The 22,367-nt window shown below is 47.2% G+C and overlaps 1 protein-coding gene across 6 annotated transcripts in view; it reads left to right on the top strand.

The window, feature by feature from the left end:
• vwde (von Willebrand factor D and EGF domains) overlaps positions 1 to 19,429 on the top strand; it is a 456,813-nt gene extending 437,384 nt beyond the window's left edge. For all 6 annotated transcript variants that reach the window (XM_072509130.1, XM_072509129.1, XM_072509127.1 and 3 more), the window contains 4 exons: positions 8,121 to 8,216; positions 8,445 to 8,540; positions 9,814 to 9,911; positions 16,565 to 19,429. In XM_072509130.1, coding sequence (XP_072365231.1) covers positions 8,121 to 8,216; positions 8,445 to 8,540; positions 9,814 to 9,911; positions 16,565 to 16,585 — 311 coding nt within the window. In that variant the 3' untranslated portion in view covers positions 16,586 to 19,429. The remainder of the gene's footprint in view (positions 1 to 8,120; positions 8,217 to 8,444; positions 8,541 to 9,813; positions 9,912 to 16,564) is intronic.
• The last annotated feature ends 2,938 nt before the right edge of the window (positions 19,430 to 22,367 follow it).

The raw sequence follows: 22,367 nt of genomic DNA, 5'->3' as shown, positions 1-22,367 counted from the left end.
GCGTTCTGCATGAACACGCCACTAACCTATACTCGCACATTCAAGCGGTTGAAACGGCGCGGCAGGGTCCCCACGAGGCAGAGCGGGTGCAAGCCATTAAACAACTCCAGGGCCTAAGCCTGGATGAGGGCGGCCATTTCGCGGGCTCCCGCGCATGCGCGCACTGACCGAGGGGACAGCAAGGCCGAAGACCGCACTGCGCAGGCGCGCACTACGTACGACCGCACCGCGCATGCGCGGTGGCGTACCGAACGTTCTGACGTCACGACGTGTGCCACCTGTGGCTCCGCCCACTTAAAGCGGCAATGTCCTGCAAAATCCCGACGCTGTCTCCAATGTGGCAAGCTTGGCCACTATGCAGCCTATGCAGGCCTGCTCAACCTACTACCTCTCGTCGCTCCGACCAGCCACGCAGGGATGTCCGAACCATCCAGTCACCGGTCACCGACTCCGACTTGATTCCGGACCTTGACACCGAGGACCCTAAAGCACCATTTCGGGTGGGCATCAGCACCAAACACAAGATGCTCCAGAAGACAAAAGCCAAGTCTCTCCCAATATTCAGCATTGATCCGGATGACGAGTGGTGTGCCACCCTCACGGTCAACCGATCCCGCATCCGATTCCGCCTGGACACCGGCACTTCAGCCAACCTCATTGCGCGGTCTGACCTCAAAAGCCTCCATGTTAAGCCTACCATCCTGCCATCCGCATGCCAGCTTCTGGACTATAATGGTAATGCCATTGCTGCCAGTGGCTTTTACCAGCTTGAAGTGTCGCACCGGTCATTAAAGCCCAACCTGCCATTCGAAATAGTGGGATCCACTAAAGCCTCCCTGCTTGGTGCTCAGGCGTGCAAACTTCTAAACCTTGTCCAAAGGGTTCACTCCCTGTCACCCGCTGATGCTTCCGCATCACAGGACGCTGACTTTCGGACACAGCTGAACGCCATCATCACCCGATACCATGGTGTATTCGAGGGCATGGGCACATTCCCATACACCTATAAAATCTTGTTAAAACCAAATGCCACGCCTGTGGTGCACGCACATCGCAGGGTACCAGCACCCTCAAGGACCACCTCAAGCAGCAGCTGCAGGACCTCCAGGACCAGGGCGTAATTTCGAAAGTTACAGAACCGACTGACTGGGTCAGCTCTATGGTGTGCGTGAAAAAAACCATCCGGCGAATTACGCATATGTATTGATCCTAAGGACCTCAACCGCAATATTATGAGAAAACAATATCCCATTCCAAAGCGCAAAGAACTCACCTGCGAGATGGCTCGCGCCAAATTTTTCACCAAGCTGGACGCATCCAAGGGGTTCTGGCAGATCCAACTCGACGCAACCAGTCGGAAGCTCTGCACCTTTAACACCCCATTTGGCCGGTATTGCTACAACCGGATGCCGTTTGACATCATCTCTGCATCGGAAGTGTTCCAATGAACAATGGAACAGTTGATGGAAAGTATTGAAGGGGTTCGCGTATATGTGGACGACATCATCATCTGGTCTACCACCCCGCAGGAGCACATTGATCGCCTCCAACGCGTCTTCATACGAATCCATGAGCGTGGCCTCCGCCTCAACAGGGCCAAATGCTCCTTTGGTTAAACAGAACTTAAATTCCTCGGACACCACATTTCACAGTTTGGCGTCCAGTCGGATGCTGACAAGGTACCTGCCATTAAGGCCATGAAGACACCGGAGGACAAGAAGGCACTCATCTGCTTCCTGGGCGTGGTCAATTTCCTGGGGAAATTCATCCCTATCTTCGCCTTCCACACCACGGCTCTCAGGAAACTGGTTAAGAAGATGACCGAGTTCCAATGGCTCCCTGCCCACGAACAGGAATGGCGGCTACTCAGGGCGAAGCTGACCAAGGCCCTGGTGTAGGCATTTTTCGATCCGGCCAAAGAAACAAAGATCTCCACGGATGCCAGTCAGTCTGGCATTGGAGCTGTGCTCCTTCAACGTGACGACGACGCCTCATGGGCTCCTGTCGCATACGCGTCACGTGCAATGACGCCCACCGAACAGCGCTGTGCGCAAATTGAAAAAGAGTGCCTGGGCCTTCTTACCGGAGTCGTCAAATTCCATGACTACGTCTATGGACTCCCAAAGTTCACAGTCGAGACAGACCACAGGCCACTGGTCAATATCATTCAAAAAGGCCTTAACGACATGATGCCGCGCCTGCAGCACATTCTCCTTAAACTCAGACGGTACGACTTCGAACTCGTCTACACCCCGGGTAAGGAGCTCATCGTCGCCGATGTACTCTCCCGATCTGTCACCACACCCTGCGACCCAGCGGGCTTCGTGTGCCAAATTGATGCTCATGTGGCATTCGCCGCATCCAATCTGCCCGCCACGGACGAACGACTCATCCAGATTCATCGTGAGACGGCCAACGATCCCCTGCTCCAACGTGTCATGCGCCACCTGACAGACGGGTGGCTCAAGGGCTAATGCCCTCAATTCTATAACATTAAAGATGACCTGGCGGTCGTAGATGGAATTCTACTAAAGCTGGACAGGATCGTCATTCCGCACAGCTTGAGGACCCTCGTCCTTGAGCAGCTCCATGAGGGCCACCTGGGAGTGGAGAAATGCCGTTGTAGGGCCCGTGAGGCAGTGTACTGGCCTGGAATCAACGAAGACATTGCCAACGCCGTTCTTAACTGCCCAACATGCCAGCGTTTCCAGCCTGCACAGCCAAGGGAGACCTTGCAACCCCATGAGTTGGTCACGTGCCCCTGGACCAAAGTGGGCATCAACCTGTTCCATGCACTTGGCCGGGACTACGTCCTCAAAGTGGACTATATCTCAAACTACCCGGAGGTAGTTAGGTTACACGACCTCACCTCAACTGCGGTCATCCGTGCGTGCAAGGAAACCTTCGCTCGCCATGGCATCCCACTCACGGTCATGTCTGACAATGACCTGTGTTTTGCCAGTCGGGAGTGGTCCAATTTTGCCAAACAATACAAGATCACACATGTCACGTCCAGTCCCCATTACCCCCAATCCAATGGCAAAGCTGAAAAGGGAGTGCACATTGTCGAACGACTCCTGTGCAAGACGGCCGATGCAGGATCCAATTTTTACCTCGCCCGACTTGCTTACAGATCAGCTCGATTGTTCACCGGCCTGTCACCGGCTCAATTGTTGATGAATCGCATGCTGCGGACGACGGTGCCGGCCATCCGTGTCCTGGACTTGGACAACCTTCCGGTCCTTCGTTCAATGCAGTTGTCTTGGGCCCAACACAAATTGGCGTACGACGCCCGCGCCACAGATCTCCCTGCTCTGGCTCCTGATGACAAGGTCCGTATCCAACTTCCCGATGGTGGTTGGTCCGACCCCGCTGTGGTGCACAAACAAGTAGCCCCCAGGTCATTTTTGGTTCGTCTACAAGACGGCTCTCTTCTTCGCCGAAATAGGCGGGCACGACGACTCCTTCCTCGCTCGCCACCAGATCATCATGTCCTGCCCCGCCATCACGACAAACCCGTCATGGACTTTGCAGATCTCCCTTTCGCTCTGCCACCCTCTGAGTCTGACACAATCCCACCCATTCCAGAACAGGTGGCCCCTGACCCACCTTTGAGGCGGTCAACCAGAATTTGTCGCCCACCTCAGAGACTGGATTTATGAACTGCCTGAATTCATGGATTCTGAACTCATGAACTGAATGTTTCGTTACCCTCTTTGATTAACTCACTGGTTTGTACATACTGTTGTTCTAGTTATATTTTGTGTTACATACTGTCCATCTGCACCAGACACCTTCCAATGTAAATATCTTGGAGTTTCTGTACAGAGTCCTGTAAATATGCTCGCATGTGCCACACATAGTTAGGAACATTCGCATACTACATTATTTATTGCCACGAACACATTTTTTTTAGAAAAGGGGGGATGTCATAATATACACATCAGTATATGATGGTGCAGAGACACACACTGACTGACACACTGCAAGACCAATCAACACACACAACACAGCAGCCAATCACCAGTTAGGGCACGGTCACTATAAAGACAGAGGGCACTAGTTTTCCCGCTCATTCAGGATGCAGCCTCTGAGACAGACAGAGCCCGCAGTCAGTAGCACAACTATCCACCATGTGCTAGCAGTATAAGCTGGTCAGGTTAGGCACAGATCTTCAGTCAATCTAACATAGTGTCGACTCACAGTGCAAGTATGTTTAACAGCTCTTAGTTAAATAAAATAGAGTTGTACTATTACAAGTGTTGGTAGCCTGTCTATGTTACTGCTAAGGTAAATGCAGTCTCCACAGATCCAGAGTACCCAACACATCAAAGAACATTCTGCTATTTGTTTTAGAGCAATTTGCCATCCTTTCCTCATGCTTCCTATTAGCCTTCCTTATTTCAGCCTTAGCCTCTCTCCTGCATTTTGAATATATTCAAGAGGTGGCTGGATATAGCACTTGGGGAGAATGGGATCAAAGGCTATGGGGAGAAAGCAGGATTAGGCTATTGAGTTGGATGATCAGCCATGATCGTGATGAATGGCGGAGCAGGCTCGAAGGGATAAAAGGCCTCCTCCTGCTCCTATCTTCTATGTATCTATGTATACTCTTCTGAATTCTATTGCTGTTATTATTCCAGCATGTATCATATGCCTCTTCTTTTCTTCCTTATTTTGAGGGAATTTTGGATGATCAAACCTAATGCATGTACTATTTCTGTACGTACATCATTTAAATAGAACGGGGTAGGCCATCAGGCACAGGAGATTTGCCAGCATTAGTCTCTTTTGTTTGGTGAACCTTTTTTCACTAATGCCCATACGTTCCTCATTCTTGTTGCACCCTTAGTTCCCCACTACCTCTTGAATATTCTTTCTGTATTCTACCATGAAAACAAAGACAATGGCCTGGATTTCTAGATGCCTGGCCTATTGGAATAGGTGAGGATGGGATAGGGGGAGTCAGAAGCCTGGGGGAATGATCAGGGCTTCCGTGCAGTGGAATTAGAAGCATGAAGGTAATCAGAGTCTTTGAAAGCTGGAGGATCAGAGCCCTTGGGGTTGGGATGCTTGTCAATCATTGGGTTGCTAAGATAAGCACAGATAAGCACAATGTGAATCCAGCAGGTGGGGATAAAGGTAATCACCTATTAGATAACCAGAGTTAAAGTTGAATAACAATGAGACTGGTAGTCTCATTATCATATTTAAAATGCCAACCCAGTGGTTAGCAATGTTGCTTAATAGCACCAGTGTCCCAGGTACGATTCCGGGTTTCATAGAATCATAGAATTTACAGTGCATAAGGAGGCCATTCGGCCCATCGAGTCTGCACCGGCTCTTAGAAAGAGCACCCCACCCTATCCCCATAACGCAGTAACCCCACCCAACACTTAGGGCAATTTTGGACACTATGGACAATTTAGCGTGGCCAATCCACCTAACCCGCACATCTTTGGACTGGGTCACTGTCTGTGCGGAGTCTGCACGTTCTCCCCGTATCTGCGTGGGTTTCTTCCGGGTGCTCCGGTTTCCTCCCACAAGTCCTGAAAGACATGTTGTTAGGTGAATTGGACATTCTGAATTCTCCCTGTGTAGCCGAACAGGCGCAGGAGTGTGATGACTAGGGGATTTTCACAGTAACTTCATTGCAGTGTTAATGTAAGCCTACTTGTGACAATAAAGATTATTATTACTTAGGGCTGGTTGGTTGTCCACTTACCTATCTGCCTCAAATAAAGCTGGAAGTGAGTGATTGGAAGGGGAACTTGGGTGCGGATTCTAATATTTAATTCCCACCCTCCCACTTAAGTAAACCTTTTTTGGTTAGAATTCACCCAAAGTATCTGCCTTTCATATCATGCCCATTTTAATTCTTCTTGTCTCTGCCTTTAAGGGACCCAAGTTTACTCTCACTACTCTCTTCCTTTTTCACTAATCTCTTCCTTTTTACATATTTACAGAAGCTTTTACAAACTGTTTTTATGTTTCTAACTAGTTTGCTCTTGTATCCTTATTTTCTTTATCAATTCCTTCACTACCCTTTGCTGATTTTTCACATTTTCCCAATCCTCAGATTTTAACTATTTTGACAACATTATAAGTTAACACTGGGCACGATCTATGGGCATTGCACATGAATGGGAGCACAATGCGGCTGGTAGATGCCGGGTAAGGCTGCCAGCTGGCTTCCTGGCAGCCAGTACATCTCAAAAGAACTACCCAGGTCTCACAAGGTGTCACAATCAGGATCCTGCGCACAATGGGCGAGACCAAGCCTTGCACACCTAGGTAGGATTAAAACTGCTTATGCATGCTGATCTGGGATCTATAGGGCTCCCGGCATCTACTGGCCTCCTCGGGGAGTCCCCAGCCGTGCGCCATTCAGTATTGGTCTACACAAATATGGACCAGGCGGAACGGCACCCCGGGGGGTCTGCCAGGCCATCAGAGGCTCCTCGGTGGTCAGAGACATGGCAGGGTGGCCCCCTGGCCCTCCCCCTTGAACGTGGGTACCTTGGCACTGCCAGGTTGGCACCTTGGCACTGCCAATGTTCCCAGTGGCACTGTAAAGTTGGCGGGAGCACTGCCATGGTGGCAGTGCCCAGGTGCCAGAGTGGCACTGCCAAGGATCAGGGCATGAGGGGAGCCATGTGCATGAAAGAAGGGTGTAGGGGGTATTAAGGGTTGGGGATGCAGAACGGGAATATAGGGGTCTCCAGAAGGTTGGGGGGTGAAGAATGGGGGATCCTGGAAGGGGGAGGACCTGAAAGTGGTACGGGAAGGCCTGAATAGGGGTGCTCTCACCGAACCCACAGCGGGTTGCCATCACTTGAGGGGGTGTGGACAATTCCCATGTGTGTGCGAGATGACATTGCCCATGGGTGGGGAGTGTAGGGGATCCACAAAATCACTTAGAGATCAGGCACCCTTTCAAAATGGTGGCCTGATCTATGAGGAACCGGTCTGACCAGCAAGTTCAGCTCTCCAGTAATGAAAATAATTTCAAGTGTTGGCTTGTCCGGCATGAAACTCATCAAACTAAATGGCGGTGGGGAACTTGCCGACAGAGCCCTGGTGAAACTCCCAGTAAAACCTGCTACAAATGACATTTTGAAGCTTTTCCGTGAGATCACTCCCACTATCTTTAATTTCTCTTCTTAGTTACAGTTGTTGCAAACTTCCCATGGTGTTTTACTCCTAGTTAGTTCCTTGTGATACTGATCCAAAAAATTATCTTAAATGCCCATTATGGCCAGATCCTGATTTCAACCCCTCGGGAGACATGGGTAGACCTCGTGAGACATACTGGCTGTCAGGAAGCTGGCAGGCGGCTTTTCCCGGCATCTACCGGCCTCATTGGGCTCCTATTCAGATGCAACACCAGTACTTCATGCCCAGTGTTAATGTAATAGTCTTATAATGTAGCTTGGGTAGTCAAAACACCTCCAATCTAGCAAGAAGAGGTCAGCAAATTGGCACATTGCTCTCCCATGGCAATTTTTCTGCCTGGACGCTTCCAGTCCTGTTTGACTATTTGAAAATCTGGCCCCACGATTCCATAATGTCTATTAGATCAAAACAATTCATTGATATTTGTGCTGTTAATTCATCTATTTTATTGTGAGCATTAAGTAGGTTTGTGGCACAGTGGTAGCATCCCTGCCCCTGAGCCAAATGTTCGAGGATCAAATCCCACCCCAGGACTTGATGACCAAGAAAGCTGTGTTCATAATGTAGCCAACAAGTTGAGTATCAATCTGCCAAATCTCCCAACGTGCCAATGTTAAGTGGCAAGAGTGGGAGTGACTCCTGGTCTGCCATGCTTGATGTGGAGTGGCGCCCCTCTGGCGAAAGGCTAGTGACCTGTTCCAGGAAAACCTTGCTCTGAGAACAGAGGAAAGTCAGCCTTATGCACCATTAGGTGCAGTAACAGAAACAAAATTGTGAATGTTGAAAAAATTCAAACATGCCTTTACCTTTAACATTTTTTCTTTTTCCAGAAGGCTCTAAAGCCCCCAATATCTTTATTCAGCTCTCTGTCGCCGGCCAAAAATCCTGCCCATTATTTCAACTGGCGAATGAACTATAAGTATCTGACGTTTTTTCTTTTAAAGGTGTCTGTGAGCCAATGTGCATGAATGGAGGAAAATGTGTGGGTCCTAATGTCTGCTCTTGCATATCAGGATGGAGGGGGAAAAGATGTAACATACGTAAGTCAGAATTTTAATTCAGTTCCTAATGTGCATTCATGCCAATGTTATTAATAGATAAAGGCCATATCAAGGCCTCCATCTCACAAAGCTGTTTTCATAAAGTTATTTTGAGCTACAAGCGCAGTATCCGTCAAACGTTGTATGTCTATGCTTTTTAAATCTATTAAAATTCAAATAAATTGAAGCATACAGTAATGAACATCTTCTCACATTATGCCAATTTAGCTGTCTGTCTACAGAAGTGCAAGAATGGCGGAGAATGCATAGGTCCCAGTACTTGCCATTGCCTGCCTGGATGGGAAGGATTGTACTGTCAAATACGTAAGCCATTTTCAAGATGGTTGCTTGTACCATTTTATTTTTTGAATTCTGGGAGTGATTGCAAGTCCAAACATTCGCCAAATACATCAGATGGTGCTAGAAATTTAGTGACAAACAAATGTAGTTATGCCAGCTCATCCTAACTCTCCATGACAATGGTGCTTATCCGAGAGGAACAGAGAGCTCCAGTTTTTTTTTTAACTTCTACTAGCAAAGTCATAGAATCTGTTCAAAAGCTGAGATTACATGGCATTGTCTCTACAGTAGGAAAACATATGAGTGAAGCCCCATGACCCTGTTGCTCCCTCTTTGTTCATTGAAGGTGTACTGCATCTTTAAGCAGCCAATTTCTAGACCAGCTGCTCATTCCAGATTGGGTTTTTTGCCCTCGCAATCCACCCACTAAATCAAGTGAAATGAAACCATGTGAGTCAGGTTTATCTCTAGACCATGAAACTGTCTGATAATTTGCCCAGCCACAATCCTGAAGCATTTACACTGACACATCAAAAATATTTCCACAATTTTCAACATTAGAAAAATTGTCTTAAAAACCAATATATATATATGGAGATAGAATTTTTATGAACTTCGCCCAATGTTTCATCACAATTTTCTTAAATCACTCAAAATGCCAGATCATTGAGGAAATGACCCTATACACCATTTGTCTAGGGTTTCTACAATATTCAATTGTTGTATTGTATCAATTAAAGATACACTGGAAATTGTCAGTGATAATGTAGGTGGGATGAGTTTAGCTGTCAGTGAATTGGAGCAAAAAGAAGTGGCCTAACTGAGTCTGATTGAAATAGGCGGCAAAAACGTTCCTCTCAGTAGTTTTAGCAAAATAATTTGCATCAGTATAACACAAAGGTTGGAATTCTCCAGCCATTGGGATTCTGCGTTCCCTCCGGCAGCGCACCTCTGCCCCGGGTTTCCCGGCAGTGTGATGTGTCTTCAATGGGAAATCCAACTGACTGCAGCAGGAATAGAGAATCCCACTGTCAGCGAATGGTGCACTGCCGAGAATCACGCAGCTGGGGACTGGAGAATCCAGTAGATTTACTTTTTGTTAAACTTTTAAATAGAAGGAATTTCACCCACCCCTCCCTCAGAAACTCCAATCATAATTGTCCAGTGTAAATCAGTACCTTTGGGAGAAGGGGATTAATTGGTGATTTAATAGCAAAGCATCATCACTTTGTATGAAAATGTTATTGTTTACATGTTTTGTGCTATATCAATATGTGATTTATGTTATGTTCCAAAGCTGTATGCCGACAAAAATGCCTCTATGGAGGCAAGTGTATTCTTCCAAATGTGTGCTCCTGCCGTCCAGGGTATTCTGGATTCATTTGTGGCAAGAAGGTGAGAGTAAAATTTTGGAATACAATTATTATTCACACAGAAAAGCAAAGTAACCCTCTTATTATACCCTTTACAATATGGGCTTGTTTGTAGCTGAATATAGTGTCCACTTGCTTTGGTAAATATAGACTGTTTACAACCATAGTGTACTATTTAAGCTCAAGCTGTGATTCTGATCACATAAGTTCTCCCTCACAAAAACTGCCTTCTCCTGCCATCATAACATCACCTGTCACCACCTCGGACTCAGTCCGCCTGCTGCTGAAGCCTTTAGTCATGCCTTTGTCACTTTCAGACTTGACCATTCTAACACAGTTTTGTCTGACTTTCCATTTTTCACCCTCTGCAGAACTCAGCTAATTCTAAAATCTACTGCCCATATCCCATCTCACACTTGCATTCTGCTTATCCATTATTTTGTCTTCCATTCTCTCAAATCTCAAACTTACCATTTTAGTTTTGGTATTTACTTTTCTTCCTCACCTCTTCTTCGCCCCCATCCTATATCTCTAAATCAATCTAAAGCCCACTGAGAGCCCTGCGTTCCTCCACTCTGGTTCCTTCTGTATCTACCATTCCGTGTGTTCCATCACCAGCAGTCCTGCCTTGAGCTGATTAAATGCTAAATTCCAGAATTCCTTACTATTCCCCTCTGCTTCTCTATATCCCGTCCTCTAAGAATCTCCTTAAAACCCTCAATTATATTGAAGAGTTTTAAAAAGAATAAATTTAGAGTACCCAATTCATTTTTTCCAATTAAGGGGCAATTTAGTGTGGCCAATCCACCTACCCTGCACATCTTTTGGATTGTGAGGGCGAAACCCACGCAAACACAGGGAGAATGTGCAAACCCCACACAGAGAGTGACCCAGAGCCGGGATCGAACCTGGGACCTCAGTGCCGTGAGGTGGCAGTGCTAACCACTGCACCACCGTGCAGCCCCAATTGCATTGAAGAGTTGGTGGGTTTCGATGGACAAGCAGTGTGAGGACATTTAAGTGGCAGCTGTCATGATATTCAAACACACACATCATGATGGACACACCAACAGGCAAATCAGAGCACACAACACCACAACCAATCACAGACAAGAACACCAACCACATAAAAAGCACGAGCACGACACCTGGTGGTCAGTAGGTCTGGGGACAAAGAAACAAGGAAGAGCTGTTAAAACATCACAAGCAGGGAACCCCCACGTGCAGAGTGCAAAGACAAAACTGTACATAGTAAGTTTAAATAAAATAGCGTTGTACCATATACAACCGTGTTGGCTCATCTGTGTGTCAGAACACCCAACACCACATGGTACAGGAGTGGATCGATACCTGCCTACTAACCTGCCATTCTGGACATGGACCACACCGACGGACCGCAGCCGTTGCAGGTCGCGGGGAACCTAGGTACCAATTGGAAGCTCTTCAGGCAGCGATTTGACCTGTACATCCGTGCCACCGAAAAACAGAGTGCCTCGGATGAAACGAAGATGGCAATGCTCCTCTTCTACGCAGGTCAGCACGCCACCGACGTCTTCAACTCACTGGTGTTCGAAGAGGGCGAAAACCAGTCCAAATATGACATGGTCATCCTCAAGCTGGACCAGCACTTTCAAGTTGAAGTAAATGAAAGTTTTGAAAGATACCTCTTTCAGCAACGCCTGCAAGGTAAGGAGGAGCTTTTTCAACCCTTCTTGACGCACCTCCGGATTCTAGCGCAGTCCTGCGGTTACGGCACCATCACAGAGTCCATAATCAGGGACCAGATTGTTTTTGGCGTTGCCTCTAGTGGCCTACGCCAGCAGCTTCTTAAAATAAAAAGCCTCACCTTAGCGTCTGCTGTGGAAGCCTGTGTCCTCCACGAAAATGCTACCTGCCGTTTTGCCCAATGTCAGGCGTCCGAGTTGGCACGGAGGGGGTCCCCAGCCGTCGAATCGGCAAGCCAGGCCGCCCACGACGTCGAACGCATCCAGGCCGTCGATTACTTCCCGACCCACGGCCCGGACGACAGCGGCCGCTTCCCGCGCTTTTCGCGGCCTCCCGCGCAGGTGCGCGCCAAAAATAACGGCCACAACGAGGGACGCACTGCGCAGGCGCGCCCACCGCAAGATCGCACTGCGCATGCGCAGGGGCGCAACGAACGCCGTGACGTCATGACGTGCGGCAATTGTGGAGCTCTACATTTAAAAGGGCAATGTCCTGCAAAAAACCGACAGTGCCTCAGATGTGGCAAGATGGGCCACTACGCAGCCCACTGTCGTTCGGCTCAACCCATGGATCCGGCGCATCCTCGACAATCTCGCAGACAAGTCAGGACCGTCCAGCCCACGCATCAAGACTTCCAGTTAAGTGATGCAGATGACCAGGATGCCTTCCGCGTTTCCGTCATCGATGTCAACAAGGTCAATGCCATCAATCCAGCCGATGAGTGGTGTGCCACCCTGACGGTCAACCGATCGCGCGTCGCCTTCCGTCTGGACACCGGCGCATCCGCCAACCTGATTGCATATTCTGCAGTCCAGGCCATGAAGGTCAAACCACCCATCACGCCATCCCGGCTCAAGATGGTTGACTATAACGGGAACGTCATCCCGTCCATAGGATCTTGCCAGCTACAGGTGACCCACAAGATGTACACGGCCACACTCCCCTTCGAAGTTGTCGGCTCATCAAAGGACTCGTTACTGGGCGCACAGGCGTGTAAGGTCCTTCACCTGGTACAGCGCATTATGTCTCTCTCTCCAGATGAGATATCCGACTTCCCGGATGCTGAGTTCCACGCAAATCTCCATTCCCTCCTTGCTCACAACCGGAGGTTTTTGAAGGCATGGGGACATTGCCATACACGTACAAGATTCGACTCAGACCGGACGCCATCCCTGTCGTTCACGCACCTCGCAGGGTTCCTGCGCCACTCAAAGACCGCCTCAAGGCACAACTGCAGATTCTTCAGGACCAAGGGGTCCTATCCAGGGTCACGGAGCCCACGCCATGGGTCAGCTCCATGGTCTGTGTAAAGAAGCCCTCTGGCGAGCTCCGTATATGTATAGATCCTAAAGATCTGAATAACAACATCATGCGGGAACACTATCCCATCCCGAAACGAGAGGACCTCACCAGCGAGATGGCGCGAGCCAAAATATTCACCAAATTGGATGCGTCCAAAGGATTCTGGCAGATCCAACTGGACCCGGCCAGCCGAAGACTATGCACATTCAACACCCCTTTTGGCAGATTCTGCTACAACCGGATGCCATTCGGCATCATTTCAGCATCTGAAGTTTTCCACCGCATTATGGAGCAGATGATGGAAGGCATCGAAGGGGTACGTGTATATGTGGACGATATCATCATTTGGTCCACCACTCCGCAGGAACACATGCATCGTCTACGACGTGTCTTCACCCGCATACGACAAAATGGCCTGCGTCTCAACCGTGCGAAGTGTGCCTTAGGCCAGACGGAGCTGAAATTCCTCGGGGACCACATCTCAAGGTCAGGGGTCCGTCCCGATGCAGACAAGGTTAGCGCCATCACAGCCATGCCACGACCGGCTGACAAGAAGGCTGTCTTAAGATTCCTGGGCATGGTCAACTTCCTTGGGAAGTTCATTCCCAACCTGGCTTCTCATACAACAAATATGCGCCATCTCGTAAAAAAATCGACAGAATTCAACTGGCACCAATCGCATCAGCGGGAATGGGAGGAGCTCAAGCACAAACTGGTCACGGCACCAGTGCTGGCCTTCTTTGACACGACTCGCCCTACAAAGATCTCAACAGACGCCAGCCAATCTGGTATTGGAGCGGTACTCCTGCAAAAAGACAGCACGTCGTCATGGGCCCCGGTTGCATATGCCTCACGAGCCATGACCCCTACCGAACAGCGCTACGCGCAAATCGAAAAAGAATGCCTGGGCTTGTTAACTGGACTGGACAAGTTCCACGACTATGTGTATGGCCTGCCACGATTTACGGTCGAAACTGACCACCGCCCCCTGGTCAACATCATTAACAAAGACCTGAACGACATGACTCCTCGCCTCCAGCGCATCTTACTTAAACTCAGGAGGTACGATTTCGAACTGATCTACACTCCGGGGAAGGAGCTCATCGTGGCGGACACTCTTTCCCGAGCAGTGAGCACACCACCAGATGCGGAGGGGTTCGTGCGTCAAATTGAGGCACACGTAACTCTGACAGCAGCAAATCTGCCAGCTGATGATCCTAGTCTGGCCCACATACGCGCAGAGACGGCGACTGACCCCCTTCTGCAGCGAGTGATGCGCCACATGACGGAAGGGTGGCTCAAAGGGCAGTGCCCCCAGTTTTATAATGTGCGAGATGATCTTACCAACATAGACGGGGTCCTTATGAAATCACACAGGATCGTTATTCCGCACAGCGTGCGCCAGATGATTCTTCATCAACTACACGAAGGCCACTTGGGCGTCGAAAAATGCAGACGAAGGGCCCGGTAGGCGGTATATTGGCCGGGTATTAATGAAGACATAGCCAACATGGTGCTCAACTGCACAACCTGTCAGAGGTTTCAGCCGGCGCAACCTCCGGAAACACTTCTACCACACGAGATGGTGACGTCCCCCTGGGCGAAGGTGGGTGTTGACCTATTTCACGCGCTCGGCAGAGATTACATCGTTATTATAGACTACTTCTCAAACTACCCGGAAGTCATGCCTCTCCATGATCTGACGTCGTCCGCAGTCATTGGGGCCTGCAAGGAAACATTTGCTCGCTATGGCATTCCAAGGACTGTCATGTCAGACAATGGACCCTGTTTCGCCAGCCGTGAATGGTCGTCCTTTGCCGCAGCATATGGTTTCACTCATGTGACATCCAGCCCTCTGCATCCACAATCGAACGGGAAGGCTGAAAAGGGTGTCCACATCGCCAAGCGGCTCCTGTGCAAGGCGGCTGCTGCCGGATCGGACTTTAACCTTGCCTTGCTGGCCTATCGATCGGCCCCGCTATCCACGGGTCTCTCGCCAGCGCAGCTACTAATGGGTCGCTCCCTCAGGACGATGGTACCTTCCATCCTGGCACCAACAACAGACCATGAGGCGGTTCTTCGGAACATGCAACTGCAGCGTGATCGCCAGAAAAGTCGGTACGACACACGAGCGACGGACCTGCCCCCCCTGTCCTCCGGAGACAAAGTACGCGTCCATCAACCGTATGGTGGCTGGTCAGCACCGGCCGAAGTCCTCTGACAAGTGGCTCCCCGCTCGTTCCTGGTTCGCATGCCGGATGGTTCAGTGCGTCGCCGCAATCGGCGCGCCCTTCGCCGACTTCCACGCTCACAGCCACACAGTACACACACGCCAGATCCTCAACAGGCTTCCGAGGATGACTTTGTGGAGCTGCCGCACATCACGCCCTTTCCATCGCCACCCATGGCCATGCCTGCACAGCAGCCGGTGGTTCTTGATCCACCCTTGAGGCGATCAACCCGAACTCGTCGCAAGCCCATTAGACTGGACTTATAATACCGTTCATGTGTTTAACAAGTTGCACAATTTTACATGATAACCTGTTGTTGTTTATCGTTCCAGATGTCGTCTGACTGGACAACTGTTCAAGTTTTTTTTTTCCTTCTTCTCTCGCTCGCATTTATGTTATGTTATGGTACAACTTGGTTCATGTGACGCACCCGACATCGCCCCATGTACATAGTTCCGTCATATGCACATGCTGCACACGACACACACACACTCTTAGATGCACTCACGACACGATCATATTTATTACCACGTAGGCACATATCTTTGTAAAAAGGGGGGATGTCATGATATTCAAACACACACATCATGATGGACACACCAACAGGCAAATCAGAGCACACAACACCACAACCAATCACAGACAAGAACACCAACCACATAAAAAGCACGAGCACGACACCTGGTGGTCAGTAGGTCTGAGGACAAAGAAACAAGGAAGAGCTGTTAAAACATCACAAGCAGGGAACCCCCACGTGCAGAGTGCAAAGACAAAACTGTACATAGTAAGTTTAAATAAAATAGCATTGTACCATATACAACCGTGTTGGCTCATCTGTGTGTCAGAACACCCAACACCACAGCAGCCATAACACACCGGATATATTCTGATGAGTCCAAAGAAAAATTTAGCTTTGTTCTCTGGCATGTCTGCCAGTGTCATGAGAATCATGTTGGTTTGGGAAGCCAACTTATTTAGGTCTTAATATCATCTTTAATGACTCGGCAATCTTTTTCTGGCTGGTAATAAATCTATATAAGTCCTCAAAATGTTATTCTACATTAAAGCTGATTTTTAAAAACACATCATCACCCTTTTTATTCTGTTTGTTTCCTGTCTCTCTGCCCCAGCTGTGATCAACTAATTCAACAAAGCTTAGGAATCAAAAGTGGAACCTTCTGGTTTCTGTGGCTAAATTATATATTTAGAAGAATCTTTCACTAAGAGCTGATGAACAAGTACTGCTTTGGACTTTTGCCCTTCGTACAAAATTATATGATTAGTACATAATGCACAAGTTGTAACAGGCTATTCTAATTAACACCAGTGGAAATAAATCTTTGTCATGACAACGACTGCAAAATCTGATAATTCCCAGAGCATGTAGCAATATTAATTGTTCTTTTTTCCCCCCCAGGTACCAGTGAGACTGGGTTAGCTTGGCACGTGTCTAAAATCCCTCCCAGCAATAACAAACTTAATGCTGAAGTTGGTTGTGAGAACTGGAAGTGGTTTTGCGATAAGGATTGGAAACATCAAAGGATGGACTGTCTTAAGATAAATGATTAAACCAAGGGTTTGATCGAAACAATGCACAGACACTTACAACTCAGTATTAAAAAATAGTGCTCTTCAGGTGTTCTTGAGTAAAGTGGTGTGTTTACAGTTTGACAGAGTAATGTGAGGTACTGTAAAGCAAAATGTAATTACTGCTCATACCACTTCTTCCTGTAGTTTTACTACCTCGTAATGGAATGCCAAGGGCTAATTGTATAGTCGCTAATGGTTGCAGGACACATGGGAAATCATTCATTTATGTCATACATTCACATAATGCCCACCGGCTGTGAAATTTTTGAATTCAATTCTGCTTTGGTTAATGTACGGTACAGCGAATCACTGAATCGTTTCAAAGAATTATTATTTTTATTGCATTGTTTCTAAATGAAGGTCTTGACCCTAATTGGAACTGCATGATCTGCAGCTATATTAAGGTTAAGTTTAAAGCAATAAATCTGTCCTCTTAAGTGTGTTCCCACCATCTCCACATGAGCAAACAAACATGTCAGATTGTTTCATAGTCAACTGAGTAGCTGTGCCCTGTGTGGTAAAACTGTCGAAGAGCTGTCTGATTCTGTCCGTTGCTTGTGTAAGTTAGGAGATCTCGGCTGTATGACACAATTGCCTTCAGCATCTCTGAGCAGTGGAAACAAGTCATTGTGTGCGTGTTTGTGTGTGTGTGTTGGATTAGAGCACAACCACACTTGTTAAACTGTTTCTAGGCATAATGCATCAGAAGATTTCAATTAATTCCTCTCACTAATGTTAATAAATGAACACTTAAAGCACCATACAACATTTCTCTGTCAAGTGTTGTAACAGAAGCATTAGCCCACTGACCTTAAATGAGTTAATGCTGCAATTAAGATAATGAACAGAACAATGTCTTGCAGATGCATAAAAATTTCATCCTCCAATATTCCCAAATGTAATTTTTGATCATGAAGTATACAACGCTTAAAATCACGCACTCTTGAAGGTGTGTACTTATCAGTTAGCATGTAAAAATGCTGCGATGGGATAATATAGGGGAGGAAGTGGCTTAGTTGTATTGTCACTAGACTAGTAATCCAGAGACCCAGTAATGCTCTGGGCTCCTGGTGGTGAAATTTTAATTCAATAAAAAGTCTGGAATTAAAAGTCTAATGATGACCATGAAACCATTGCCGATGTCGTAAAAACTCATCTGGTTCACTAATGTCCTTCAGGGAAGGAAATCTGCCGTCCTTATCCATCTCTGCCCTACACCTGACTCCAGATCCACACAGCGCTGTTGTTGACTCTTAACTGCACACCTCTGAAATGGCCTAGCGAGCTGCAAGCCACTCAATTCAAGGCTAATTGGGAATGGGCAACAATTGCTGGCCCCGCCAGAGATGCCCACATTCCAAGAAAGAATTGAAGAAAGTACTAGTATGGACATATCTTTAAATGGAGTTACTGAAACCTGTCAGAAACACAGAAACCATGCATATTAAATGAGCATTTTTTAAACCAGATACAGTAGAAGCCAATAGTATAACACCACTCCTTATCCTCTAAGCAATTCTACTAGCATTTCTTATCCTCTAAGCAAGTGCGGTACAGTGGTTAGCACTACTGCCTCTCAGCACCAGGGACCCAGGTTCAATTCTGGCCTTGGGGCCTTGGGTCACTGTCTGTCTGGAGTTTATATATTTTCCCCATGTCTGTGTGGGTTTCCTCCCGGTACTCTGGTTTCCTCCAACAGTTCAAAGATGTACGGGTTAGGTGAATTGACAATGATAAATTGCCCCATGGGGTCCAGGGATGGGAGGGTTAGGTTATGGGGGGTGGATGGGTAAGTGGACATGGGTCGAGTGCTTGATGGGCCGAATAACCTCCTTCTGCACTGTAGCGGTTATGGTTCTATGAATTAAGCAAATTCCATATGATTCACTTTTGATTATTGTAGAATATTCTCGGACCTGATCACCATGTCAAAGAGGGTGACATGGTGATCACACAAGTTTCAGGATAAAGTTTAAAATTTTAACCAGGTTGACAATAGTTTTTGTTAACTGTGGTATGATGATGTATTGTAACACATGATGGAAAAGGTGATATGGGAAATAATTAACATGATTCCAAATGTTTTTGTCATTAAATATTAGGCCTAGCTTCAATGTGGCTAATTAACAATATTCACATAAAGTCACAAGATTCATGCACATGTTGCTATGCCTCCATGCTATGCATGTTATGATATTTTCCCCATAGAATATTTACATTTTTTTCAATGTACATTAAGTTTTGTTTATAAACTTTGTTCAAGATTTTATTTTAAAGTGATTATTTTATATAGGCTTAATAATCCAAATTAGTCAGTTTACTGTTTTAAGCTTACTTCTTTCTGTACTTAAAACAATAATAGCTATAGTATACTGGCAAAGATGACCCATGCCCTCTCAATTCCTAAGATTTCTGATTTTTGTGCCAATTAAATTATTGAAATCGGCATAAAGCTATTAAAATCAAAAGCTGTTGCACAATACATTTGTGTATATAACACGCCAAACTATATTGCCTTATTAATACCACAATAATTTCAATTTTTGCTTCCTTTTTCTTTGAAATATTAAACATTGTATATATAAATGACTTGTGTGAGCATTAAGGTTTTCATGTAATGAAGTATTTGATATGTGTTTTTAGGTACTGAGTTGTAAATCCTGTACATTCAGAATAAACAAATGAAAGCTAAGGCATTGATTTTGTGTATATATTTAAATATCACTATGAACCGATGGATCTCTGCAAATATTTCTGTTTTAGTAATGGCTAATAAAACTCCAATCTAGCATTTTTAAAAGAAAAATAACCACTCAACAGCTTTTAGCGTTGAGTTTTGCTCTTACTACATTAGCTGAAGATCACAATTGGAAGATTGACTCGGGTGGGGGAGAAAGGATTTTTACTGGGGACAAGAGCATCAATGGTGTAGACGCAGCGGCTGAGTAAATCAACTACCAGAGTTAGCATGGGGAATGAAAAATGAAAGGCTTGACATTTGGGAACATGATAGGGTAATAATAGGTGGTTTAGTGAAGAGTTTTCTCACGGTTGGAGGTGGAAGGTGGTGTGTGTACAGTTTGACGGAGTAATGTGAAGTACTGTAAAGCAAAATGTAATTACTTTTAAACTTTTTTTCCAATTAAAGGGCAATTTAGTATGGCCAACCCACCTACCATGCACATCTTTGAGTTGTGAGGGCTGAGACCCACGCAGACACGGGAAGAATGTGCAAAATCTCCGCGGACAGTGACCCCGGGTCCTCACTGCCATGAGGCAGCAGTGCTAAACACTACACCACCATGCTGCCAGCAAAATGTAATTACGCCTCATACCACTTCTTCCTGCTGTTTTTTTTTCAATCATGGATTACGGGGATAGGATGGAGGTGTGGGTTTAAGTGGGGTGCTCTTTCCAAGGGCCGGTGCAGACTCGATGGGCCGAATGGCCTCCTGCTGCACTGTAAATTCCATGATCTTACAACTTGGTGTCGGGACGAAACCTTTGATTCTTGCGAGAGGCCTCTTGTGAGAATCGTGACACTCGAAACGCCTCTTAAGATTTAACAAAATAATGCAAGGCGTTGTGATCTTGATCTCTCACTTGCTGGACGTGATCCAGACCTGCATATTTAAATGATCCATTATGCTCATTTAACTATGCATTCATGGTGAAGGCAAATAGGTGGAAGTCGCACATTGGGTGGCTGCTGCTCGAGGCTCGGATTTTTGGGATTTAATTCCCGGTCCCAGGAGCAGTTTTTGGATGAACTGGTGCAGAAAGTCATAAGGAAGTAGGGGGATGTCAAAGAACCAGAAAGATGCCATTGGGAAGAAGATGGCAAGGGAAGGTTCACCGTCGAGCGAATGGGTCAGCCCAGTGACAGGAAAGATGGCGAATGTTGGGTTGCTGGGTGGGGCCATGCCCTTCACAGTAGAGAATATCTCCGAGGTATTGGCTAGGGATATTGGCCAAGCATATGAAATGAAATGAAAATCGCTTATTGTCACAAGTAGGCTTCAATGAAGTTACTGTGAAAAGGGAGGTAATGCGGAGAGAAATGATGGCAGAGATGAAGGTACTGGTGGAGGAGGCGACACGGCCGGAGAAGGCCGCGGTGTCAAAGACATCGGCCGAGGTGCGAGAGTAAGGAGAGAAATTGAAGGAGGTGCAGGAGGCTTTGTCGCAGCACAGCGACCAGAGTTCACCTCAATGGGTGAGGAGCTGCGAAGGGTGGTGGAGGCCAACAAAGGACTGAGAGCTAAGGTGGAAGACCTGGAGAACAGGTCAAGGCGGCAGAACATAGGAATTTTGGGTCTGCCCGAGTGGGTGGAGGACCCAATGCTGACTGAGTACTTCTCGAAGATGTTGGCGGAGTTGCTCAGGGAGTGGAAAGAATCCCCCCCACTGGTATGAACTGGATAGGGCTCATCGGTCGCTCAGGCCCAAACTGAATACAAATGAGCCGCCAAGTAATGATCTTTCACAAGTGACATGTTAAGGATAAAGTCGTGCATTGGGCGAAACAGGCGTGAGGTGCAGTGGGCAGGGGTTGCTACATTTATATACCTGGACTTAATGGTGGAGCTGGCCAGGAGGTGGGCGGCGTTCGATCGGTTGAAGGCATCACTCTACAGTAATGGTGTGAGATTCGGCGTGGTCTACCCGGCAAAGCTGAGGGTGACCTACAACTCAGAGGATTTCTACTTTGAGGCGGTGGAGGCATTCATGAAGGCTGAAGGACTGGGATTAAAATGAGAAATGTGACTGGAGTCTTGATTTGGACTGAAGGAAGGGGGGGCGAAATGCTGTATATAGTTTATTTTCTTATAGGCGGTTTAAGCAGGTTTAGTTGCTTGTAAGAGGGATGGGAATGATTGGGAGTTGGGGTTTCTTTTTCATAGGTTGGTCAGTGGGGAAGGGTAGTGCACCCTATGATATGGGGGCACATTGGGTAAGTGATTAGCAAGATTTTGGGGTGATGGTGTTTTTCAAGGGTGCAGTGTTTTGCACTGGTTTTGTTTATTTGTGTTTTAGGAACTGGGCGTGGGGGAGGAGGGGAGGCCTAGACAGGGGCCTCCACACTAGCAAGCGAAGGTTGGCTAGTGAACAGGAGTATGGTGGGGGGAGGGCCGCGGTCTTTGGAGCCTGGGGAAACAGGTTTCGATGGGCCTGGGAGGTGTGAAAGGTGGGGGGATGGGATCGATACTGGGAGAGGTGTTTTCAAGAGGAAGTGTTTGGGGGGACTCTGGGAGGGAGGGAGGGTGTTGCTAATTGTGTTTCTCTTAATTTGGCTCTGAAGATGGAGGCCGATATGGTCGCCTTAATTCTAATTACGTTTTGCTCGAGAGTCGCCAGGTATCTTTCGATACCGCCACAAGGTTCAAAAACGAATACTGATCAAAGACTCGATACACCAGTTAGTAAGTTCAAACTCAATGCTCATTTATTTACACGCAGTCAAATATACTCATGCATAAAACTCTACAAACTAAACTATCACTACTGCTGAAGCCTATACTTAGCTTTGGATGCCCACTCAGTCAGAGGAACAATGGCCGTTATTCGGTTCTGAGGCTGCTGGTGTCGAATTGGTACGGAATAGCAGCTAGGAGCGTCTGTCTCGTAGC

Source organism: Scyliorhinus torazame, chromosome 6, assembly GCF_047496885.1.
Source record: "Scyliorhinus torazame isolate Kashiwa2021f chromosome 6, sScyTor2.1, whole genome shotgun sequence".
NCBI classification, from domain to species: domain Eukaryota; kingdom Metazoa; phylum Chordata; class Chondrichthyes; order Carcharhiniformes; family Scyliorhinidae; genus Scyliorhinus; species Scyliorhinus torazame.
The sequence above is the reverse complement of the archived record's forward strand: the minus strand, read 5'-3'. Positions and strand labels throughout refer to the sequence as shown.